Source organism: Gossypium raimondii, chromosome 1, assembly GCF_025698545.1.
Source record: "Gossypium raimondii isolate GPD5lz chromosome 1, ASM2569854v1, whole genome shotgun sequence".
NCBI lineage: Eukaryota > Viridiplantae > Streptophyta > Magnoliopsida > Malvales > Malvaceae > Gossypium > Gossypium raimondii.
In genome coordinates, this window is record NC_068565.1 from 6,097,285 (window position 1) to 6,118,005 (window position 20,721).

General features: G+C 33.4%; 4 protein-coding genes across 8 annotated transcripts; 3 read left to right on the plus strand and 1 right to left on the minus strand.

The window, feature by feature from the left end:
- Positions 1–1,886: 1,886 nt before the first annotated feature.
- LOC105779000 (G-type lectin S-receptor-like serine/threonine-protein kinase At2g19130) lies at positions 1,887–4,271 on the plus strand. The gene has a single exon (XM_012602752.2). The coding sequence runs from the start codon at positions 1,887–1,889 to the stop codon at positions 4,269–4,271; it is 2,385 nt and encodes a 794-aa protein (XP_012458206.1).
- A 327-nt stretch (positions 4,272–4,598) lies between these two features.
- On the minus strand, positions 4,599–8,454 carry LOC105779013 (proton pump-interactor 1). 2 transcript variants are annotated; one of them, XM_052630833.1, is made up of 7 exons: positions 7,319–7,718; positions 6,799–6,984; positions 6,522–6,701; positions 6,215–6,409; positions 5,773–5,871; positions 5,192–5,681; positions 4,599–5,104 (listed from the first exon to the last, which is right to left on the minus strand). In XM_052630833.1, the coding sequence occupies exons 1-7, from the start codon at positions 7,691–7,693 to the stop codon at positions 4,779–4,781; spliced, it is 1,851 nt and encodes a 616-aa protein (XP_052486793.1). In that variant the 5' UTR covers positions 7,694–7,718; the 3' UTR covers positions 4,599–4,778. The 2 variants fall into 2 exon arrangements, with proteins under 2 accessions (XP_052486793.1, XP_052486790.1); XM_052630830.1 differs by adding an exon at positions 8,323–8,454 and having other exon boundaries at positions 5,020–5,681; positions 7,319–7,683.
- Positions 8,455–11,189: 2,735 nt separating this feature from the next.
- On the plus strand, positions 11,190–13,063 carry LOC105779044 (beta-glucuronosyltransferase GlcAT14B). The gene is made up of 4 exons (XM_012602797.2): positions 11,190–11,860; positions 11,947–12,022; positions 12,102–12,217; positions 12,489–13,063. Exons 1-4 carry the CDS (start codon positions 11,296–11,298, stop codon positions 12,986–12,988), a joined length of 1,257 nt encoding a protein of 418 aa, XP_012458251.1. The 5' UTR covers positions 11,190–11,295; the 3' UTR covers positions 12,989–13,063.
- Positions 13,064–15,289: 2,226 nt separating this feature from the next.
- On the plus strand, positions 15,290–20,690 carry LOC105779024 (probable hexosyltransferase MUCI70). 4 transcript variants are annotated; one of them, XM_012602789.2, is made up of 10 exons: positions 15,290–15,437; positions 16,376–16,748; positions 16,974–17,210; positions 17,563–17,776; positions 17,951–18,060; positions 18,149–18,348; positions 18,975–19,078; positions 19,297–19,484; positions 19,596–19,795; positions 20,133–20,690. In XM_012602789.2, exons 2-10 carry the CDS (start codon positions 16,484–16,486, stop codon positions 20,322–20,324), a joined length of 1,710 nt encoding a protein of 569 aa, XP_012458243.1. In that variant the 5' UTR covers positions 15,290–15,437; positions 16,376–16,483; the 3' UTR covers positions 20,325–20,690. The 4 variants fall into 4 exon arrangements, with proteins under 4 accessions (XP_012458243.1, XP_012458232.1, XP_012458236.1 ...); XM_012602778.2 differs by having other exon boundaries at positions 15,310–15,437; positions 16,217–16,748; XM_012602782.2 differs by having other exon boundaries at positions 15,354–15,437; positions 16,214–16,748.
- Positions 20,691–20,721: the final 31 nt, after the last annotated feature.

The following is a 20,721-nucleotide window of genomic DNA, read 5'->3' on the forward strand; positions in this document are numbered from 1 at the left end:
CACTTTTCATCTTTGAAAAATCAACAAAAGAAGAATTGCTTCTTCTTCTTTCTTTTTTTAATTATTATTTAAACTATTTTTGTAAATGAAAATTGAACTAAAAATCAAGCCATTAAAATAAATATAATTTTATTAACTAATCAACCAACAAATTTAGTAAATTAATTGGATCGGAGTATAATTACATAATGATGATAAGTTTGTATAATTATTGTAATTAGTGAGTCCAATCGAGTTGGGTGTAATTAGAATGTCCCAATTACAATTTTTAATTTTTAAGGAGGGTGAAAATTAGAGTAATTATACAGATAATTACACTCAAGTGCACTATTAAAAATATTTTTATACAAGTTATAAAAATTATTTTATAAGCATGAACATGTATAAGTGTTTGAGATGATGATGACAAAAATTTCTTATATTATAAATATTAAAATATATTATAAAAATAATTTGTGAATTTTATAAAATTATGAAAATATATATTATTTAAATGCTAAAAATCAAAAAATATAATAAAAATGTTTAAATATTATAAAAGTGTTATATATTTATTTCTAAAAAATTGTGGTCAAGAAATATGAACATAACTTATTAATGTATTCATACTATTCATAAAAGAATATTATAGCTTTTTTTTTTTTATCATAACTTATTTATAAGAAAAATATTTTTAAAATTATAGTAAAAATTATATTTTTAGAAGAAGAGTTATAAAAGTTATTGGACAATTTTAAAGCATTATTTATAAAGGTTATATATTATAAATTTTATATTATTTTTTACTTAATTTATGTATTATAAAAGAGATATAATTTAACATAAGTTTTTCTCCAAATTAAGTTTATATAAGTTTTTATAATTAAAGTTATTACTATTTGGACCGTGAACTCAAACATTATAAGATTGATGCTAATTATGCAAATACAAAAGGTTCTCTTGCACCATATCATAGGGGTATGATATTATTTCGGAGAATGATGTCAAACACAAGCACCATAGATAGCTCACAAACTTTATAATTTGAGACATTTAAGGCTTCAAAATATGGTGTTGCTCTAAAAAATATTTTTCATATTAACATCACCTTAGTATATCATAAAAAAAAAGTTGGATCGTACTAGCATGTTACATATTTCGTAACTTCAATCATAGGTGGAATTGATAAAATTCATATTTCGAAGAGTACATGGAAGAATGAGATTTTGATAATCATAATGATACAGATTCGAATTCGGATGATGACAAATTCAATTAAGAACCGACAAATTATGATAAGGAGTATATGTTAAATATTAAAGAGGAATAATCGAACAAACATGTACTAGAATAATTACATAAAATTGCATATGATTTATTTTTCTTGTTATTTTTATTAGTAAGTGTATTATCAACTATTTTTAGACTAACATAATGCATATGATGATTTAATTTTAATTTTTTATAGAGATTATTTTATTATACTAATATTTTTATAGTAATTAATATTTAAAAAAATATAAATTGTGTAATTACAATTTATACTATCAAACATGAGATTGAGAATTACGAAGCCAAACACGCCTAGTGAATTATCATTCTTTGTAATTACAAAAGAGTGTAATTACCACTTTAGTAATTATATCTTTATTCGATCAATTTGTATTATCCAAATAGACCCTAAATTAAAAAAAAGAAATAAAAAAAACTAAACTTTTAAAACTTTTAAGAAAAATTAAATCTCAAAATTTACCCAGGGATTAATGGCATATTTTAACCACTAATTATAACATTATAATATATCGATTTCAAGTGTTTCCTTTGAGAAATAAATATATCAGTATACCAAATAAATAAATAAATAAATAAATAATAAAGACATACTAAAATTTCTCCATTTTTCTCCCATGGGAAACAGAACAAGGCTTTTGCTTCCTCTCTATGTTCTGGTTTTTAGCTTTTCGTCATTTGAAACTTATGTCTCCATCGAAATGGATACCTTATATCCAGGCCAGTCACTCTCTGGTAACCAAACTATAAGCTCAAGAAATGGAAGGTTTGAACTTGGTTTCTTTAAGCCAGGTAACTCTACAGGCTACTATGTAGGTATCTGGTACAAGAACCTCAAGGTTAAGACTGTGGTGTGGGTGGCTAATAGAGATGAGCCACTCCTTGATCATTCTGTTTCAAAACTTGAGATCTCTGAAAAGGGTAGCCTTGTCCTTTACAACCAATCTGAAATCCCAGTTTGGTCAGCTGAGCCATCACCATCGAACACCATGAATTCCACTGTTGCAGTTCTTGAGGATAGTGGGAATCTTGTTTTGAGAAATGGTTCAAGTCCTTCAGTCACAGCATGGGAAAGCTTTGATCATCCTACTGATACATGGTTGCCTGGGGCCAAGCTTGGAAGAAGCAAGGTGAGCAAGAAAGGGCTAATCTATGTTTCTTGGAGCAGTCCAAATGATCCTTCGCCTGGATTGTTTTCCCTAGGGCTAGACACCAATGGAACCGGGTGGTATCATATACTGAAGAATGGGATTAGGCACTGGACTTGTGGGTATTGGCTACAGAGAGTTTCCTCTTTTAGTACTGAGACAGTGACTACCAACTATATCACAATGGGATATGTCTCAAATAAGGAAGAAAATTACTATTTTTACTCGGTCACCACCTCCTCGGTTCTTGTAAGATTTCTGATGGATGTAACAGGTAAAGTGCAGCAACTCATATGGAAAGATGGTTCTCAGGAATGGGAAACTATTTGGGAAAAGCCGAAGGAAACATGTGAAATCTATGCTTTCTGTGGAGCAAATGGAGCTTGTAATCAGTTTGGTGGTCCTAAATGCAAATGCTTGCCTGGTTTTGAACCTAAAATTCCTGGAGAATGGAAAACAGGCAATTATACAAATGGTTGTCTTAGAAAATCTTTGTTGAAGTGCAATAAAGATGTGAAACATGACTTTCAAGTGATTGAAAACATAAGGCTGCCACCAAATGAAGTGTTGACAAATAATAAGAGCTTGAGAGAGTGTAAATCGGCTTGCTTAAGAGACTGCTCTTGTATTGCATACACCATTGGATATTATGGTAACTGCTCCATATGGCGAGAAGATTTGCTGAACATCCAATACCTCACTTTTGGTGACCATATTGGAAGAGATTTATATCTCCGGCTTCCCATGACGGAGTTGGCAGCTTCGAAAGTTAAAAAGAAGTTAAGAATTGAGCGGCTCACTATTTGTGCAGCTGCAGCAATTGTGATTTTGATTCCTATCTTGGTACTAATGTCATGGGTTGCGCATTCTAAGTCTGTGACACTAGTTTCAATATGCAGGATGGCAAATTTCTCTGGTACCAAACCAACTGATGATGCTCTGGTTCTCTTCAAGTTTGGTGATTTAAAGAGTGCAACAAAGAATTTTTCCGAAAAATTAGCTGAAGGAGGCTTTGGTTCTGTTTATAAAGGAACGCTTCCGAATTCGGCTGTCATAGCAGTAAAGAGTCTCAAAGGCCAAGACCATGAAGACAAGCAGTTCCGCGCTGAAGTGAGCACCATAGGGACAATCCATCATGTTAATCTAGTTCACCTTCTCGGGTTTTGTTTGAAGGGGACGAAGAGGTTTCTCGTATACGAATACATGCCAAATGGTTCTTTGGACAGTCACCTGTTTTATAAGGATTCAAAGATCCTGGACTGGAAAACAAGACATCATATTGCACTGGGAGTAGCTCGAGGATTAGCTTATCTCCATGAGAAGTGCAGAGTATGCATCATACACTGTGACATCAAGCCTGAGAACATTCTTCTTGATGCAGATTATAATCCTTTGCTTTCAGACTTCGGCCTAGCAAAGCTGTTCGGTAGGGATTTCAGTCGTGTTTTGACCACGATGAAAGGAACCAGAGGGTACCTTGCACCCGAAATGATTTCAGGTGATCCCATCACTCCAAAATCTGATGTTTTTAGCTATGGGATGTTGCTATTGGAGATTATATCAGGAAGAAGAAACTGGGAGATAAAAGGTGATGAGACAGACAATTACTTCCCAGCTCGTGCTGCGATATGTGTAAGCAATGGAGGGGATGTGCTAAGTCTGTTGGATCCCAAGTTGCAGGGGAATGCAAATGCGGAAGAAGTCATCAGAGCTTGTAGAGTAGCATGTTGGTGCATTCAAGATGAAGAACAAAATAGGCCATCCATGGGGCATGTTGTTCAGATCCTTGAGGGAGTCCAAGAGATCAATATGCCACCAATTCCCTGGTTTATTCAAACCATCATAAACTTCTAAAGAGCTTTCCCAATTTGACAAATGAGAAGCAATGTTTTAGTAGTACTTAATATCTTCAAGTATCAATAACCACCATTAGAGCAGCCGTTAAGATTTTAGCTTTCCTTTGAGATGCATCTTTCTTTGTATAATAATGTATCATACTTGTTGAGTAATTGCTACTTTCTAGGAAAATAGTAGACCAGAACAATAATCCCATTGAACACCTGGCATTCTATCTATTGGAATCATATTAATTTAGGATTAATCTCAAATATTGAAATGCATGAAGGATTCTAATGACATTCTCAAATTGATGGAAGTCAAAATTTTTAAAATACAACCAATTAAACCAGAATTGCTTAGTTTTGGCCTCAGTAAGCATTGCAACTGAACAACCAGCAACATTATGACTTTTTTAGTCCATCCTCAATGGATGCAAAGAACTTTTGCAGCTATGGGCGCTATGGGCCTAGCTATTAGCATGTTGTTCAACCAAAACTCTCAGTTCCATTCAAGTTAACTTCTTCAGACAAGATAATAGTAACCTAATGCTAGAAGTATCAGCACCACTAGTGCAGCAGGTGCGGCCCATGTCCAGTAGTTGGTTGACTTCTTACGTCTCAGGATGGCTCTTGGAAGCACCTCAGGTCCTTTAGTTCGATTTCTGTACCGAATAGCATTCCCCTTTTGTGCTTTATCCTTCACTGAAACAGGAGCAGGAACAGGTGCTTCAGCACTAGCATCAACCTTCTCTGATTCTGAAGCCTCAGCCATGGGTTCAGTTGGTTCCTCGGGATTTATAGCAGTCGTAGATGCTGCTGCTTTCTTCTTTGCTTTCTTCTCACGCTCCTGAAAGGAAAAAAACATCAAAAGAATTTCAGTTTTAACCCACACCACTTATGAAGAAGCAAAACAAGAAAAGAAGCAAATAATTTCCTTGAGCTTCTTTTCGGCTTCCTTTTGAGCTCTTATAGCTGCTTTGGCAGCTGCTTTTTCAGCCTGCTTCTTCTTCCTTTCTAAAGCTTGCTTTGCTTTTGCAATTTCCTCTTCTCTCTTCATTTCTTTCTGTTTTGCAGCATCAACTTCCTCGTTTGAAGATCCAGAGATCTTGTCAGCTACAACATTCTCTGGAGAGGATTTTGACTCCATTGCTTTGGTCTCAGCATCTTTCTGGCCCTTTTTCGGGTGTTTAGTACCTGGTTGGGGTGAGGATTTGGCTTCTTCCTTTGGTTGTCTCGCACCAGGTTTTGGAAGTGCTTCAGTTCCCGTATGTACTGGTACCTCTGGTAGAACTAATGGCTTCTCATCAGGATTCCTTATCCGACCATCCCTGCTCAATAGTCGAGTGTCCAGGGATTTCAGAATTCTTCTCTCATAATCATCCCTGAAGGCTTTATTACCATTCCAGAGATCCATAAACTTCTCAACCTAAAAGCAGCATAGAAGATAAGAGACCAACCAAATATGAAGCACATGAGATACTCTTTAACTGTAACATTAATCAGCAGTCTCAACAAACCTCAACATTTGCAAGCTCCTCAAGAGCCTTTATATCTTTCTTGGCAGCAACAATTTTGGCCTTGTTTATGAGTGAACGGCTCTGGTAGAAGTAAGCATTCTGAAATATTGAAAAATAATAGTAATTAAAACGAGTTCTTGGCGATAGCTCAGACAATGAAGTTTGAAAGTTGACTATAATGTGTCATTTAATGAAAAGCATAATGGCAAAACCACATAAAAGTTTTAACTCAACAAATGGTTTTACTCCAACAATGTCAATCGTCCATGAAGATAAGACCACAAAAGCTTTTAAAAATGATTCCATCTTTATATGAAGATTATCAATATGAAGATGTATATCTGTAGTGATAGCAGCTCTTCATGTATAAATGAAAGTTTGAATATGGTCATGTGTGCATATGAAACGAAATCTTAAAGTTTGAAGCAAAGAAAAGACATACTTCCTCATCATGTTGTTTCCTCAGTTCCAGAATGGTTTGATAAGCTTTGTCCCTCTTCTGGGTCACAGCTTTCAGCTCCTCCTGTAAAGACTCAAGTTTCTTTTCGGTTGCAGTCAATTTATCTTTAATTTGTTTTTTCTTGGACTGAACTGCAAACTGCTCCTTCCTTACTCCACTCAAATCAACACCAATAAGCTACAATAAAACAAAATATAGAAAGTTTATTAGTGTAATGCACTGATGGTCTCAATTAATACAGGAGGGAAGTAGGGAATTTTCGAAATGTGCAAAACAAAAAGTTTCTTACTTTAACCTGATCTTGAATGACTTCCTTCTGACCCATCGAATCCTGAATCTTTGCTCTCATTGCTGCATTAGTGATAACCGCTTCCCTGGTCCCCTCTAGTCGTTTGATTTCTTTAAGGAGTTGCTTCTCCTCGGCCAATGGGATACTTTCATGCTGAATGCGATATTGCAAGCTATGGATCTGTAGTTTCACCAATTCCCATGAAGTGACTAAAAGCAAAGGATTAACCGCAGCAAAAACCAATTGACAAATCTCAAAGCAGTTATGAGTAACATACAACATCGTTGAGCTCTTCCTCAGATGAACACATACTGCCACGACCGGTATAGCTATTAGTGCGAAGCTTGCCTAAGGCCTGCTGCAGTGGTTCTATTTCCTTCTTTTTCTCGTCTAAAATCTCCTTATATTGTTCAAAATCAACATTCAGGGCTCTCACTTGAGCAAGTAACTCAGCACGATCTGACTGCAGTAGCAAAAAGATAATGCTTTAAAATGTGGCAAATACAACAATAAGGAATCGTTATCTATAATGGTTACTACATGCTCAAGAGCATAAATTTCCAACATTCATCAATTGCATCCAGGTTAAATGTCTCTGCATACAATCTATTACTATAAGCACACCCGATTGCACTCAAAACAAAGTTTTAAGTATTCGTCAGAACATTAATGTCATCTAATCTGTAGGAACCAACTGAAAGCAAAACAGGATATGGCACATAAATATCTTATAAAAGTATGAAAAGGAATTGTTCATATGCTACGTATCCAATCAAAATTAATAGCTTTCCACTCACCCTCTTAGCTTTTAATTCATCAGTGATCTTGAACCTGGTTTTACTCCACTTTTGTAGCTCTTTATCAGCCTCGTCGATTTTGGCTTTGATCTTAGGGTCTTCGTAAAGGCGATACCTGACAAAATGAAAAGAGTGGACCTGCTTAGCTGCAGGCCACTCGTCAACTGCATCCGTCGGGAAATTGTCATTGGATGCATTATTCCCGTCTCCCTTACTAGGCTCCTCGCAGCGGGGAACAACTGGAATGGTCTCATTATGAACTGGATCCTCGTCCAGTTTCCCATTTTCCTTATCAAGCAAAAATGATTGGTCAACTTCAGCTACTTTGTCAACAGATACTTGTGCCATGTTTGATCCCACAATCTCTACACCCATTAATCACAAAAATGATATAAGCCTAACAAAATCCAAAAACAAGAGTTTAGAAATACCACATTATATAACCAAAATATGAAATAACATTTCCTTTATGAAATTAAAAATAAAAAGATCACACAAAGCAATTTGTTTTGCTAGCTTTTTTGTCATTTGGATTAAAAGCATACCTATCCAAAGGCTTTTCTTTAGCTAGTTTTTATTAATCAAATCAAAAGAAAGTTCTCAAGCATAAGAATTTCAAACAAAATATTCAATATTTTCGTACATTCTACATGAGATATCCTTGCAACAACCAACATCAAATTAAATAAATTGAACAACAATACATGGTTTGATCTAATATAATAAAACAAAAATACGATGACAAAATCCAGATGAAAAAACTAAATAAAAAGAAGCCAATCAAATCAATGAAAACATAAAATAAAACATAAGATCAAGCCACTATCCATAAACAAACCAAAAAAAAAAACTAACTAACATGCAGAACATTATGAAACTAAAATAAAAAGTTAAAAAGACCATAATTTTAAATCGTGAATGAAAAAGAAAATTCAACAGATAAAATGAAAAACAAAAACCCACAAAGAAAAACATTAGAAATGATCCAAAAATTATATGATTACCCTTTTAGGGAGATTATTAGGAGAGGAGAAAACCCTTTTACAAGAGAAAAAAAGGGTCAAAAAAAATAGAGAGCTTTTTCTTTTTGGCGAAAGAAAGAGATATATATCAGCCTCTCTCTCTTTGGATTTCCCTTCTTCTTTACCAGAAAGAGGCAACCGGTTTTAGCTTTATATATTCATGCTTGTCATCAAGGGAGAGAATTTGAAGGAAAAAAATATTAGATTTTTTCTAGTGATAAAAAAAATTATTATTTTATTCAGTTCTAAAAAAACAGTGGACTAACGTTTTTCATGTCGCAGTTGGCAGTTATAAAAGGATTTTTTTGTTTGTTTTTGCTGTTTTTGGAGTTATTAACTTCAGATATCCTTTTCTTTTTAATCATTACATGTCCAGATATTTATTTTATATAATATTGAGAGCGAGATATACATCAACACGATTCGAATTTATATCATACGATTTATTCAAATTAAGATTTTTCAATGATTTTTTAGTTACACACTCATCATGGCAACTAAATGTGCGAGTCGATTTTAGTTTAATTAATCAGTTTGTAGTTTATTTATGTTATAATAATTTGATTCTATACTTGACTCACAATGTAAAAGAAAAATTCATTCAACATTAACTCATTTTGGGATGATAATAAAGAGTGCAAGTTTAAATATTTTAATTACTATTTACGGGCATGTAAGATCTTTTTCAGAACTGAAAATTGTAATCTCCTTAAAATCATTAAATTATAAATTTATGTATGGTAAATTTACACTTTAACCCCTAAATATAAAAAGAATTATATGTTATAAAAAAGTTTTAAAAAGAATAATGCATATATATTAATATTTTTAAGATGATTTAAAATTTTAAGAAAATATATTTTAAAAATAAAATATTTAATATGGTATAATTTTAAAAAATTATTATTTAATATACTGCACACAAGATTGAAAATCATCATGTATTTTATTTGTTTATTAAATATTAATTAAGGACATGATTTTCTTAACTTAAAAATTAACTTAATTAAACCACATAATTATTTAATTTTAAAATATTATATTTGCTAAAATATAATTTTTTAAAAACCATGAAAAGAAAAAGTATAAAAGAAGGAAATAAATTCAAAGCAGTGGGATAACAAAAAAGTGAATGATAGCTCAGTCTTTATCTTTTGTCCTCTTATCCAAAAGCATTTTATTTTATTACTAGGATTTGCCTTCAAAGCTCATTTCATGAATCCAAAAACCTCGAGGCTTTGTGAAATGAAAATACAAAATTGCCCTTATGTTTTTGGAATTAATGGATAGATTTGGATGGACAGTGCAGTGTGTTTTAACTTATTTTTTTATTTCACACTATAATATTATTACAGTATCTAATCTCACCACCACTGCTATTTTTACACTAATTGCAGGTAAACACATCGCCCATCGAAATCCACCCTCAATTCGAGATTTTTTTATATTTATTATATTTGATTAAGTTTTTTTTTGGGATAATATTTGTCACTAGTAGTTTCATAAAATTGTCTAATATTTAAATTTTTATTAATTATATATTTATTTATTTATTTGTTTTCTAGTTTAGTTTTTCACATAATGTTATATTATTCATGTGGACTTTTTATTAAGAAAAATTTCTATATGTCTAATTTTCATTGGCTAGTTTAGCAATTTATTAATATTAACATGTTAGCTCTAAGTACTATAATAAAATACATATTGATAGTTTATGTATTACATTAGATAATTTATAAAAGTACAAGTGTCATAATAAAGTGCATATTTATAATTTATGTACCATATTAAACATTTTATAAAAATACATGTACCAAACATGACATTATTTATTCTTTTCTGTTAATTTTACTAGTAGGGTTAAAAAGTTATGCTACTAATCATATATATTTAAAGTAACATATTTATATATGGAAATTTTAATTCTAAAATAGTTACATATTTGACATTTGTCACATTCTCATTGGATATATATTTAAGCCTTCAATAGATTGGAATCATTAATGGAATTTTTTTGTAATTAGCCATGCAATGGTTTAATTTGATTAGAGTTAAATGATGTCTGACTTGGAATGTGAAATGTGATAATATCATTATTAAAATAGATTGTGCTCAAACTCTTACGGTAATCTCAAATAAGTCTCGTGGCAAATCAAATAGAGATCTAGTGATAAGAATACAAGAAATTTGTATAAGAGATTGACAAGTGACTTTACAAGAAGGTTCCAAAAGAAGCTAATGTTATAGCTCATACTTTAGCTAGTGTAATGCAAAAGTTCCCGTACGGTTCAATAAGATTCAAGAAGATTCTGACAGAAATCATTAAACAATTTTGGATTGATGAGCTATAGATTGTAATGAAAGTGCTTGATCCTTATTATTAACCTTTCTATATCATTACCAAAAAAAGAAAAAAAAAACAATTGTTTACTTTTTGAGTTAAGATGGACCTACTATTTTAAATATCCAAAAATCGACTTAAACTCTAAATATTTTTAAAATCAGGATATTTTCAAATTTACCTGGTTTTGCTTATATTTCCATTGTGATTTAATAAATTTTTGGTCATATATTGTAATAACTTGGAAATAAATATCGTTGTTGATTATTTTCTTTCATAAAACAGATGCGGATATAATTGCTATATTTAACTAATTGTTTAATTTTGTTAATAAATCTTTAACTAATTGTTTATTTTTGTCATTTTTGCATTATAATGTTTTACAATTTTGTATTCTGGGAAAATGGAATGAAGAAAAGCAAAATATAAAGTAGAGGGTAAGTATTTCTGGAAAAAGAATATTAATGGGTTTTCTTTTTTAATGAAAGATATGAAAGATTTGTTTTTGTTTTTTTTTGGGTTTCATTTCCTATTTTCTGTAGTTGGGTGATGAAGACAGTTTTGTTTTGAAGATTTATTATTTATTGGGAGGGATCCTGTGATAAGATTTGGCAATGATGTTAATGATCATGGAGAAGAAATGGATATTTCCTTTTGTGATTACTTCCATTGTATGCATCTTTTTCCTCGTTTCCTCCTTCAACATGGGGCTTGTTTCTTCAGTTCATAATATCAATTCAATCTTCTCCATTTTCCCAATGGGTCAAAGAAAGCCAGGCTATGTTGAATCCAAGATCGAGTCCGGTTCCCCGCTGCCACCGTCCGGTCCGCCGATACCCCGATTCGCTTATTTGATATCGGGATCAAAGGGTGATATTGAAAAGCTTTGGAGAGTTCTCCATGCATTGTATCATCCAAGGAATCAATATGTGGTTCATTTGGACCTTGAGTCCCCTGCGGAAGAAAGATTGACATTGGCTTCAAGGACTAAAAACAATACAATGTTCTCCAAAATGGGGAATGTTTATATGATCACCAAGGCTAACATGGTTACTTATAGAGGTCCAACAATGGTGGCTAATACCCTCCATGCTTGTGCCATTCTTCTCAAGAGAAATAAAGATTGGGATTGGTTTATCAATCTCAGTGCATCGGATTATCCTCTTGTGACTCAAGATGGTTAGCCTCAATGTCATATGGCTTTTATTTCAGTCATTTAGATTCTTTACCACACTGCTGTTTGGATCAATTTGTGTATTATGCAGATCTTCTTTACGCATTTTCGGCGTTAAACCGGGACCTTAATTTCATCGAACACACAAGCGAGCTTGGTTGGAAACTGTAAGATCTTTCTTTCCCTCACTACCGAAAAACTTTGTGAATGTCGAATTCCGAAATTTTCTGCCTGTGATTGTTTCAGGGACAAAAGAGCAATGCCTTTGATTATAGATCCGGGACTCTATCTGTCAACCAAGACTGAAGTAGTTTGGGCTTCACAGAAAAGAAAATTACCTACAGCATTTAAATTGTTTACTGGTTAGCATTCTTTCATTCACCTGACAGAATATGAGGATAGCAGTCGCATACTCGCATTTATGTATGTGTATATTTGTTTAGTGGTGTGAAGCAGATATGGATGGACTGCATGTTACAGTCCTGCAGATAAAATAGTTTATCTCATATGTTAGAAACTGAAACTTAGAAGCCTAGTTTCCACATCCATGGTGATGGTAATTTTTTTTTTTTTTTGGCATTTATAAATATGGTGGTTAAGTGTTCTCAAAACATCCTTGTTTTTTGGTTGCAGGTTCAGCATGGACAGTTTTGTCGCGTCCATTTATCGAGTTCATTATTATGGGATGGGACAATCTACCCAGAACTCTTCTCATGTACTACACAAACTTCATCTCCTCCCCTGAAGGTTACTTTCAGACGGTTGTATGCAATGTTCCGGAATTCGCCAAGACTGTTGTCAATCATGATATGCATTTTATTAAATGGGACAATCCTCCGAAACAGCATCCTCATATCCTTTCCCTTAACGAACTGGGCAAGATGATTATGAGCAACGCTGCATTCGCTCGCAAGTTCAACCAAGATGATCCTGTGTTGGATAAGATCGATGCCGATTTGCTTGGCCGTGTTAACGTGAGCTTCACACCAGGTGCTTGGTGCTCTGGGAAACTGAAATGTTCAGAGGTTGGGAACATTAACAAGATCAAGCCAGGGCCGGGAGCTCAAAGGCTTCGTCATCTCTTAGATAGGTTAGCTATGAAAGCTTATCTTGGCCAAGATCAATGTAGATAAGTTTCATGATGGGGAAGTTCAATTAGGCAAGACATAGCTGTGAACTTGGTACTCAATTTTGACACCCCAACCCCTCCCCCCACCCCAAAAGAAAAAAAGAAAAAAATATATGTACTTATATATCTCAAAATTGCTATTCTTTATTGTTCACAAGCTTGGGAAACTCTTGATGTTAAAATTTCTTCTGGTTATGAATACATCCTAAGACTACATTTTTCAACTGGATTGCTGTTTCCTTCTTTAGAATTTATTAATTACATCATGTGAATCGAAGTTGATCCAATGTTATTTCCATTGAATATACATCATATATTTATATTACACACATACAATATAACCAAATCTTAAGTTTACCTGCATTGACAAGGCTAGTTCAGCGTTGGCATCAGGTGCTGGCATGGCTCGAGACTCTTTTGTTGCTCTACTGTCGAGGTCAAGTCTCCGACCTTTGGTCCCTGCAAGCTCCTTGTCTGCCAATACAGAAGAAAGGTAGAGTATTAGCAATATAGTACGTCTTCTAAGCACTGAAGATTTCAGGCCATTATAACAGCAGTGGCAGAACATCTCAAAAGAAGATAATAATAGCTCATACAGTAAAAACAAAGACCAAGTTAACAGCAGTCTATTTATAGGCTAAACACCGGAGAGATCGAAGTATTTTCTTTACAAGAAAGAAATTCTCCTTCAGAAGCATGGGATTTTCCACATAGCAGAAATATCTCGGAAGTTTTTAAAAAGACAAATAAATAAAGAAGATTAAATGTCTTTATTAATTATAGACTATTCACCTTCTAGCTTCGTGATCCCTTATTTTTGCATCAAACTCTTTGCTTGGAGGATACTTGAGCAAGCTTGAAGGATCACAGGGGAGTGGATTTGTGGTAAAGAATTGAAAAACACAAAGAAAAACAAGTCGAGGAAACTAGATAATAATAGATAAAACATTACAACAGAGGAGTATCTACCAACTTTAGAAATTTGCATAGATATTCTAAAGAAAGTTTTCCAGATTAAACTTTCTGAAGTCGTAATGACTTAGGTGACATAGTAATAAAGCACATAGCAGAGGATTGAACACAAGCTAGGTGATGACACAAACCAAGAGTTTTGGCACTCAAGGTATTCAGGCACAAATTTTTTCATAGCCTAACCGAAGCCTTGCACTACATCAAAACAGGCTTTTAGCGGCATTTTTAGTGGCGTTTGGACAAAAACCGCCACTAAAAATAGAGCATTAACGGCGCTAAAATTGTTACTCAGCCGTGTCCCCTGCTCAATAAAATTTTCATTAAACAGCTTGTTATTCATTCGGTTCCACAGTAACCAACAAATGAATCCAAACTTGGTTTCCCAGTTACTATGATCTGTCATATAGAGCGAGGGGTACATCATATTAGAGACTATCCAGTCCTGAATGTTGCTATGATTGCATTCATCCCAACTTGTCGGTTTAATAATGTTGCTCCATATTGACAGCACAGGGAAACATTTTCCCAATATGTGATCTGTATCTTCGTAACCATGCCCACAAACGGCACACGTTGCATCCGTAGCCAAATGCTGTCTCACTTGATTAGCGTTCATAAGCAAACTACCACATGAGATAAGCCACAAAAAAGTTTTGACACGGTGCGACCCCTGATATTTCCATAGTTGTCGCCATCTTCTGTCAATTGTAATCGCATTGGTACCACTCAGCATTTCATATGCAGATCTCGTAGAGAAAATGTGGTCCTTGGTCTATATCTAGCCGAGAAAATCCTCCACATCCCAAGCTCATGGAGGATGCTGGCTTGCAATTCTAGCTGCGATCGAATGTGGTAATATTTTGTTAAATTTATCCCATTTCCAATCACCATCGATGCAACAGAGGTATGCTCACCCAAGATCAGTTCCCCTCATGGAGAATTGCTTTTAAATATTCATATTATTGTAGAATTTAAAAATTATAATTTCTTTTACATATATTATAATTTTAAAAATGTAAAATTTTAAATAAGTTTTATATATTTTTCGAAAATATTTATATATATTTGATTTTTTTTTTTTTGGAATTAGAACCAAATTGAGATAATTTGTCATGTTGAGGATTAATTTTAAAAATTATGATTAAATTAATACAATATGTAAAAATTTAAAACTACCCTATCAATTTAATAAACAATTTAATAAAATGAAAAGAAAATAAGCTCAATTAATTGGATCAAGTTCAAACCATACTATATATTTTTCCACATAAGGTGGACTTAATTTTGCAAATAGTTAACTACATTTGTTACTCATCTTATTAATTTTACCAAAAAATGAAAAAAAGAGTAACTTTTCAGTTTTTCCCCAACTAAAACAATCACCACCAGAAAAGAAACATAAAGAATTCCACAGAAAATTGAAGAAGGAAAAGAGAAAAAAAAAGTTAAAAATCAAAAGAGGGTCCTAGATTTTCTTTAAGGTAAGTAATTTCCCACTTTTTAGAAAATTATTTATATATTTTTTCTTCATTTTTGGAGTCTCATTGGGTTTTGGAGTTGAACTCCTGGAAATTAAATTGTTATTTCATTTAAATTGTGCTTACAAAACAATTTTATTAGTGTTATTATTTTTGGTTGTGGGTCTTATCCATTTTGCCTCATGGATAAAGACCCAATTTTTATTTTAAAGACATTTTTTTTCTAGGTGGGTAATTTGTTAATAATTTAATCACTTCGGTTCTTGAATCAATTTTATGAAATTCAAACTGGGTTCTAATTTTGATCTCGAAATTGTATGTTTCTATGGTTGATTTCTTTTTCCTTTTCATTCTTTTTAATTCTTTTGTTGGGTTAATATAATTCAATCATATTGGTTTCTTGAGAGTAAGTTAAGTGAAACTGAATCATGAAAAGAAAGTTTCAATTCTTAAAGTTTAGTATTTTGTTAGCATAATTCAATCACATTGCTAAAATAATTTTAATTAATTAATTAATGTATTTCTTTGTTGCAGTTTGGCATTAAGTCTGTGTATTATTATGATTAGAATTTTTATTTTAGATGCTTTACGGTAATCTCAATCTTTTTCACTGTAAATAAAAAAAAATGACGAATTGTGTCGTTGGCTTTTTGTTTCTACAATCTGAATTTCCAACGAGCATATATGGCAGAAAAGGTTATAATCTTTGTCTGAACTGTTTTGAAGAAAATATTTACTTAGATTCTGTTTTTTTAACGCCTTTGTCTCTTTGTTATCAGCAGTCAACCACATTGGTTTTTGGGAACAATGTGGGAAGGGAAGAGCTTTGCAGAACTGTTATTTTTTTTTATATCTGTTGATTTCTTGGCCAATATTCTTAGTGTTCTTCGTCCAAAGCAGATAATTGGGTGATTAACTTCGCTTCTAAATTGCCATAGCAGAAAAAAAGTCCTGGTATAGTTCTTTGAAAGGAGAATCTTGTTGGTGGTTGAGTGAATGAGAGGGTGAAAGGAAATGAATGAGGAGCTTGAGGTTGAATATGAGATACAATGAATGGAGGGTCATTGGGTCTACGTACAGGGAGCTATGGGTTATTGCAGAACATAAATGGGGCTATTGCTGGTGGTGGAATATCTAAATCTTTGAGTAACGTACGAAAGAGTTCAACCAAGATGCTTTCAGTTATTAGGGAGAAGGAGAGGCCTCTCCCTAATGCTTGGTACCGTTATATAGGTTGTCGGAAGTTTTCCATGCTGCTTCTCATTGCCTTTGCCCTTTTGGTCTTTGCCTTGGGTTCTTTTGTAGTTAACAAAGGTTTGTTCCTTTTTCTGTTACTATGGGCTCTATGTTTTAATTTGATTCTTGGACCCTGATTCTTACTTTCTTAGAGAATTAAGTGTTACTTGTATAGCTAGAAATATGCATCAATAATTTGGTAGACATATACTTAGTCTTTTACTTCACTATGTGACTTTTCATTCTCAGCATGGTTATCTGATTGAGGCAATAAATTGTTGTTCTGTATTATAAATGAACCAGACAGCACTAGTCCAAATGTTCTTCAACGGATTGGAACTTTAGGAATAGTTCCATATGTGAATGGTGGCCATCATGAAGCTTCACAGATCCTTGGAGAGAAGGATAAGAAGAAAGATGAAAATAGATTTCAGATTCCTGCTTTTAAAGGTGCAAGTGTTTTGCCATTTCGCCATCCATGCGTGAATTTCACATTTCCTCCTCCCCCTCCACCTACTCGTAGACGGCTTGGACCTCGGCGTAAGTTGGACTTCTTACTTCTTATTTTCATCATCAGAGTTGTATATTGGAACATAGCCTTCACTGTGATTGAGTGATTGTAGTTATATTTTTCACATGAAGGCATTAAAAGGAGTAGTTTGTGATAGAAGCAAACATATTTGTTAACAATAACATGTTATATCACCAGAAAACCATTGGATCATTCGTATGTTGGTTTTTTAATCACTCTTGTTGCACCAAATTAAAATGATCAAAACATAGGCTGAAATAACATTCTTGTCATCTTGACTTGCTTGTTTCAATATGTGCATATTGAGCATATGTGTCATTATCTTGGTACTGATTTTATTCTTGTTCATCCCGTTTTCAGCATGTCCAGTGTGTTATCTCCCTGTGGATCAGGCAATAGCTAGCATGCCAAGCTCTTCATCAGCATCTCCAGTGCTTCATAATCTGACATATGTTCTTAATGAAAATCCTATCAAAAGTGAACCACAAGGGGGCTCTGACTTTGGTGGATATCCATCTCTAAAGCAAAGAAATGATTCATTTGATATAAAAGAGTCAATGGCAGTGCACTGTGGGTAGGATCTGCTCCCCTGATCACATTTTTAATACAACATAATAACAGAAAATTATGTGATTTTTTATACTTTATATGGTGCATGTAAATGATTCAATGCATTATTTGTCTTCATAAATAGGTCTTGTTCCTCTGTTGCGTTCTAATATTACAATTCATATGCTTTCTCTGTCAGATTCATTAAGGGAAGTAAACCTGGTCATGGGACTGGATTTGACTTTGATGAGTCTGACCTTGCAGAGTTGCAGCAGTTCCATGACATCATTGTTGCATCTGCCATATTTGGTACTTACTGGGCATTCAATCTTCCACATTAGCTTCTTGGTTATGTATGTCGGATCTTCTTCATTGCTATATGTTTTTTGTTCTTCAGGGAACTATGATGTAATACAGCAGCCCCAGAACATTAGTGAAGAAGCAAAGAAAAATATCCCTTTCTACATGTTTGTTGATGAAGAAACAGAAGCATTCATGAAAAATAGAAGTATTTTGAGCAGCAGTAAGCGGGTGGGCTTGTGGAGAATTGTTGTCATCCACAATGTTCCTTATAGTGATGCAAGACGTAATGGGAAGGTCAGCATAATTTGGTTCGTTTGATTTTCAACTTCTTTTCTTATTTTCTCTAATCATTACTTGGACTCTTTGTGATCTGATTCACCTTTGACCATTTACAAGATCCTTGAATATTAGTTAGTTATTTTTTTTTTGATATTCCGAGTACATAAGGGAGAAAAAGGAAATTACTGTTATTGAATTCATTGAATAATTTATATATATGCTCAGAATATAAAAGGTTGATTTTATTTTTCCATATCATTGTGACTTTTGCATTCAACCGTACCATCTATTGCCTTTAATGCGAGGGTGGATTTTGTGAATTGGTTCTATTATTTTTTTGCTCTATGCTCAAAACTTAGCATCTATGGTGTTTTGGTGTATTCCATCTTGCATTTTGCTGTTATTAAAGGGTGTGATTGCGACTTAGTTTTGTTTGGTTCTAATAGACAAACAGGAAGAAGCACATACATATCTTGGCAATTGATTCTCCTCACTGTTTCTGTTTTCCTTCTTCAATATGTACCTAAATTTATATATTTCAGTCCACAAAATAAGAGTGTATGAGCTTGATATTTTATGAAAGTTTGGGGACAGCTGGTTCTTTAATCGTTCAGAGTTGCTGAGTCATTTTTACTTGGCAGGTCCCAAAGCTTTTATTACATAGAATCTTCCCAAATGTTCGCTACTCAATATGGATAGATGGAAAGCTACAGCTTGTTGTGGATCCTTACCAAGTTCTTGAGAGGTACCCTACATTTTATGGTTTTATTTATATGCCGTTGGTTTTTAAAATTGATTTAAAAATTCTTAGATTATATGATTTCTTTTCCATCATATGGTTTCATTCTCAAGACTTTTTGTCATTTAAGAATGTTAAAACCAAATTGTTGCTACATAGCTACTTAAATAAGTTTTACATTGCTTTAATATTTAATCATTATCTGTTTTGGTTATTCTTCTCAGATTCTTGTGGCGCCAAAATGCTAATTTTGCAATCTCGAGACACTACAGACGATTTGATGTCTTTGTGGAGGCTGAAGCAAATAAAGCTGCAGGAAAATATGATAATTCCTCGATTGATGAGCAGGTGGATTTTTATAAAAAAGAGGGTTTAACTCCATATTCTGAGGCCAAACTTCCGATAACCAGCGGTACGTACAATATTTTATGCAAATAGGTAAATGCCTTCTACTTATGCAGTGATTCAACCAATTCTACATTAAAAAAAATTCAACTTTTTGGTATCAACTGGCATTCTTCAGATGTTCCCGAAGGTTGTGTACTCATAAAGGAACATATTCCCATTACAAATCTGCTTACCTGCCTGTGGTTCAATGAAGTCAACCGTTTTACATCCAGGGACCAGTTAAGCTTTGCCATAGTAAGGGATAAAATAATGACAAAAGTTGATTGGAGTATCAATATGTTCTTGGATTGTGAAAGACGCAATTTTGTCATACAGGTATCTATATATTATGTATTGGCATTTTAACTTGATCAGACTGAATTTAGAGCATAAACCTTAATATACCTTTTTATATTTTTACCAAATCCTGAAATAGACAAGAAGTTACTTAAGAACACATTCAGTTATTCCAATGTTGAAAGTCATTCTTATTATTGCATGATATGCTGAATTGAAGGATTGAGGCTTTTTGGTCTTCATTTTTCTGGTTAGAGGGATTCCATAGGCTTTTATTGGATACTACCAACATTCTTTCCATGCATATGCTTGGACTGTGGCATTTATAGGTTTGATGGGTGACTGTTATAATTGCCGAGTGATTTTTTCTTTACAGTCATACCATAGGGATTTGTTGGAGCAAATGCCTCCACCTGTTCCTGCTGTGGTTCGACGTCCACCAGCTTTGCCCAACACACGTGGAAAAACTCCTGGGAAGAGGATTCCTAGACGTGGAAGGGATAGAAGATCGGGTTCAAGCCGTCACCGTAAGGCTGCTGCTAGTAATAGAGATAGAAATTTCTTTTAAATGCTGTTTGAGCCAAAAAGAGAGGAAGGAATTTAGCTTCGTTCTTTTGTTTTACTTTAACAAAATCAAATTGCTTCTAATTGTCACCATAGGACTGTTTAGATACTTTTAGGATCATACAAGGAGAACATTGATACACATATTTTGTCTGAAATTTTGATATCTAATTCATATATTGTTGTAGATTCTGAATGAGCTTCATACAAGCTGTTGTCATTCACATAAAAAGAATCTTTGTTTAGATAGAGTTTGTTGAGGTTTAAACAGTAAAAAATTATGTGAAGAGACATGTTTGGTTAGATGAAAAATACAGTCTCAACTTTCAGATAGTCCATGTGATTAATATATATATATAAGTTTCCTTTATTCGCTACAGCTGTAAGGTGAGAGAGGTTAG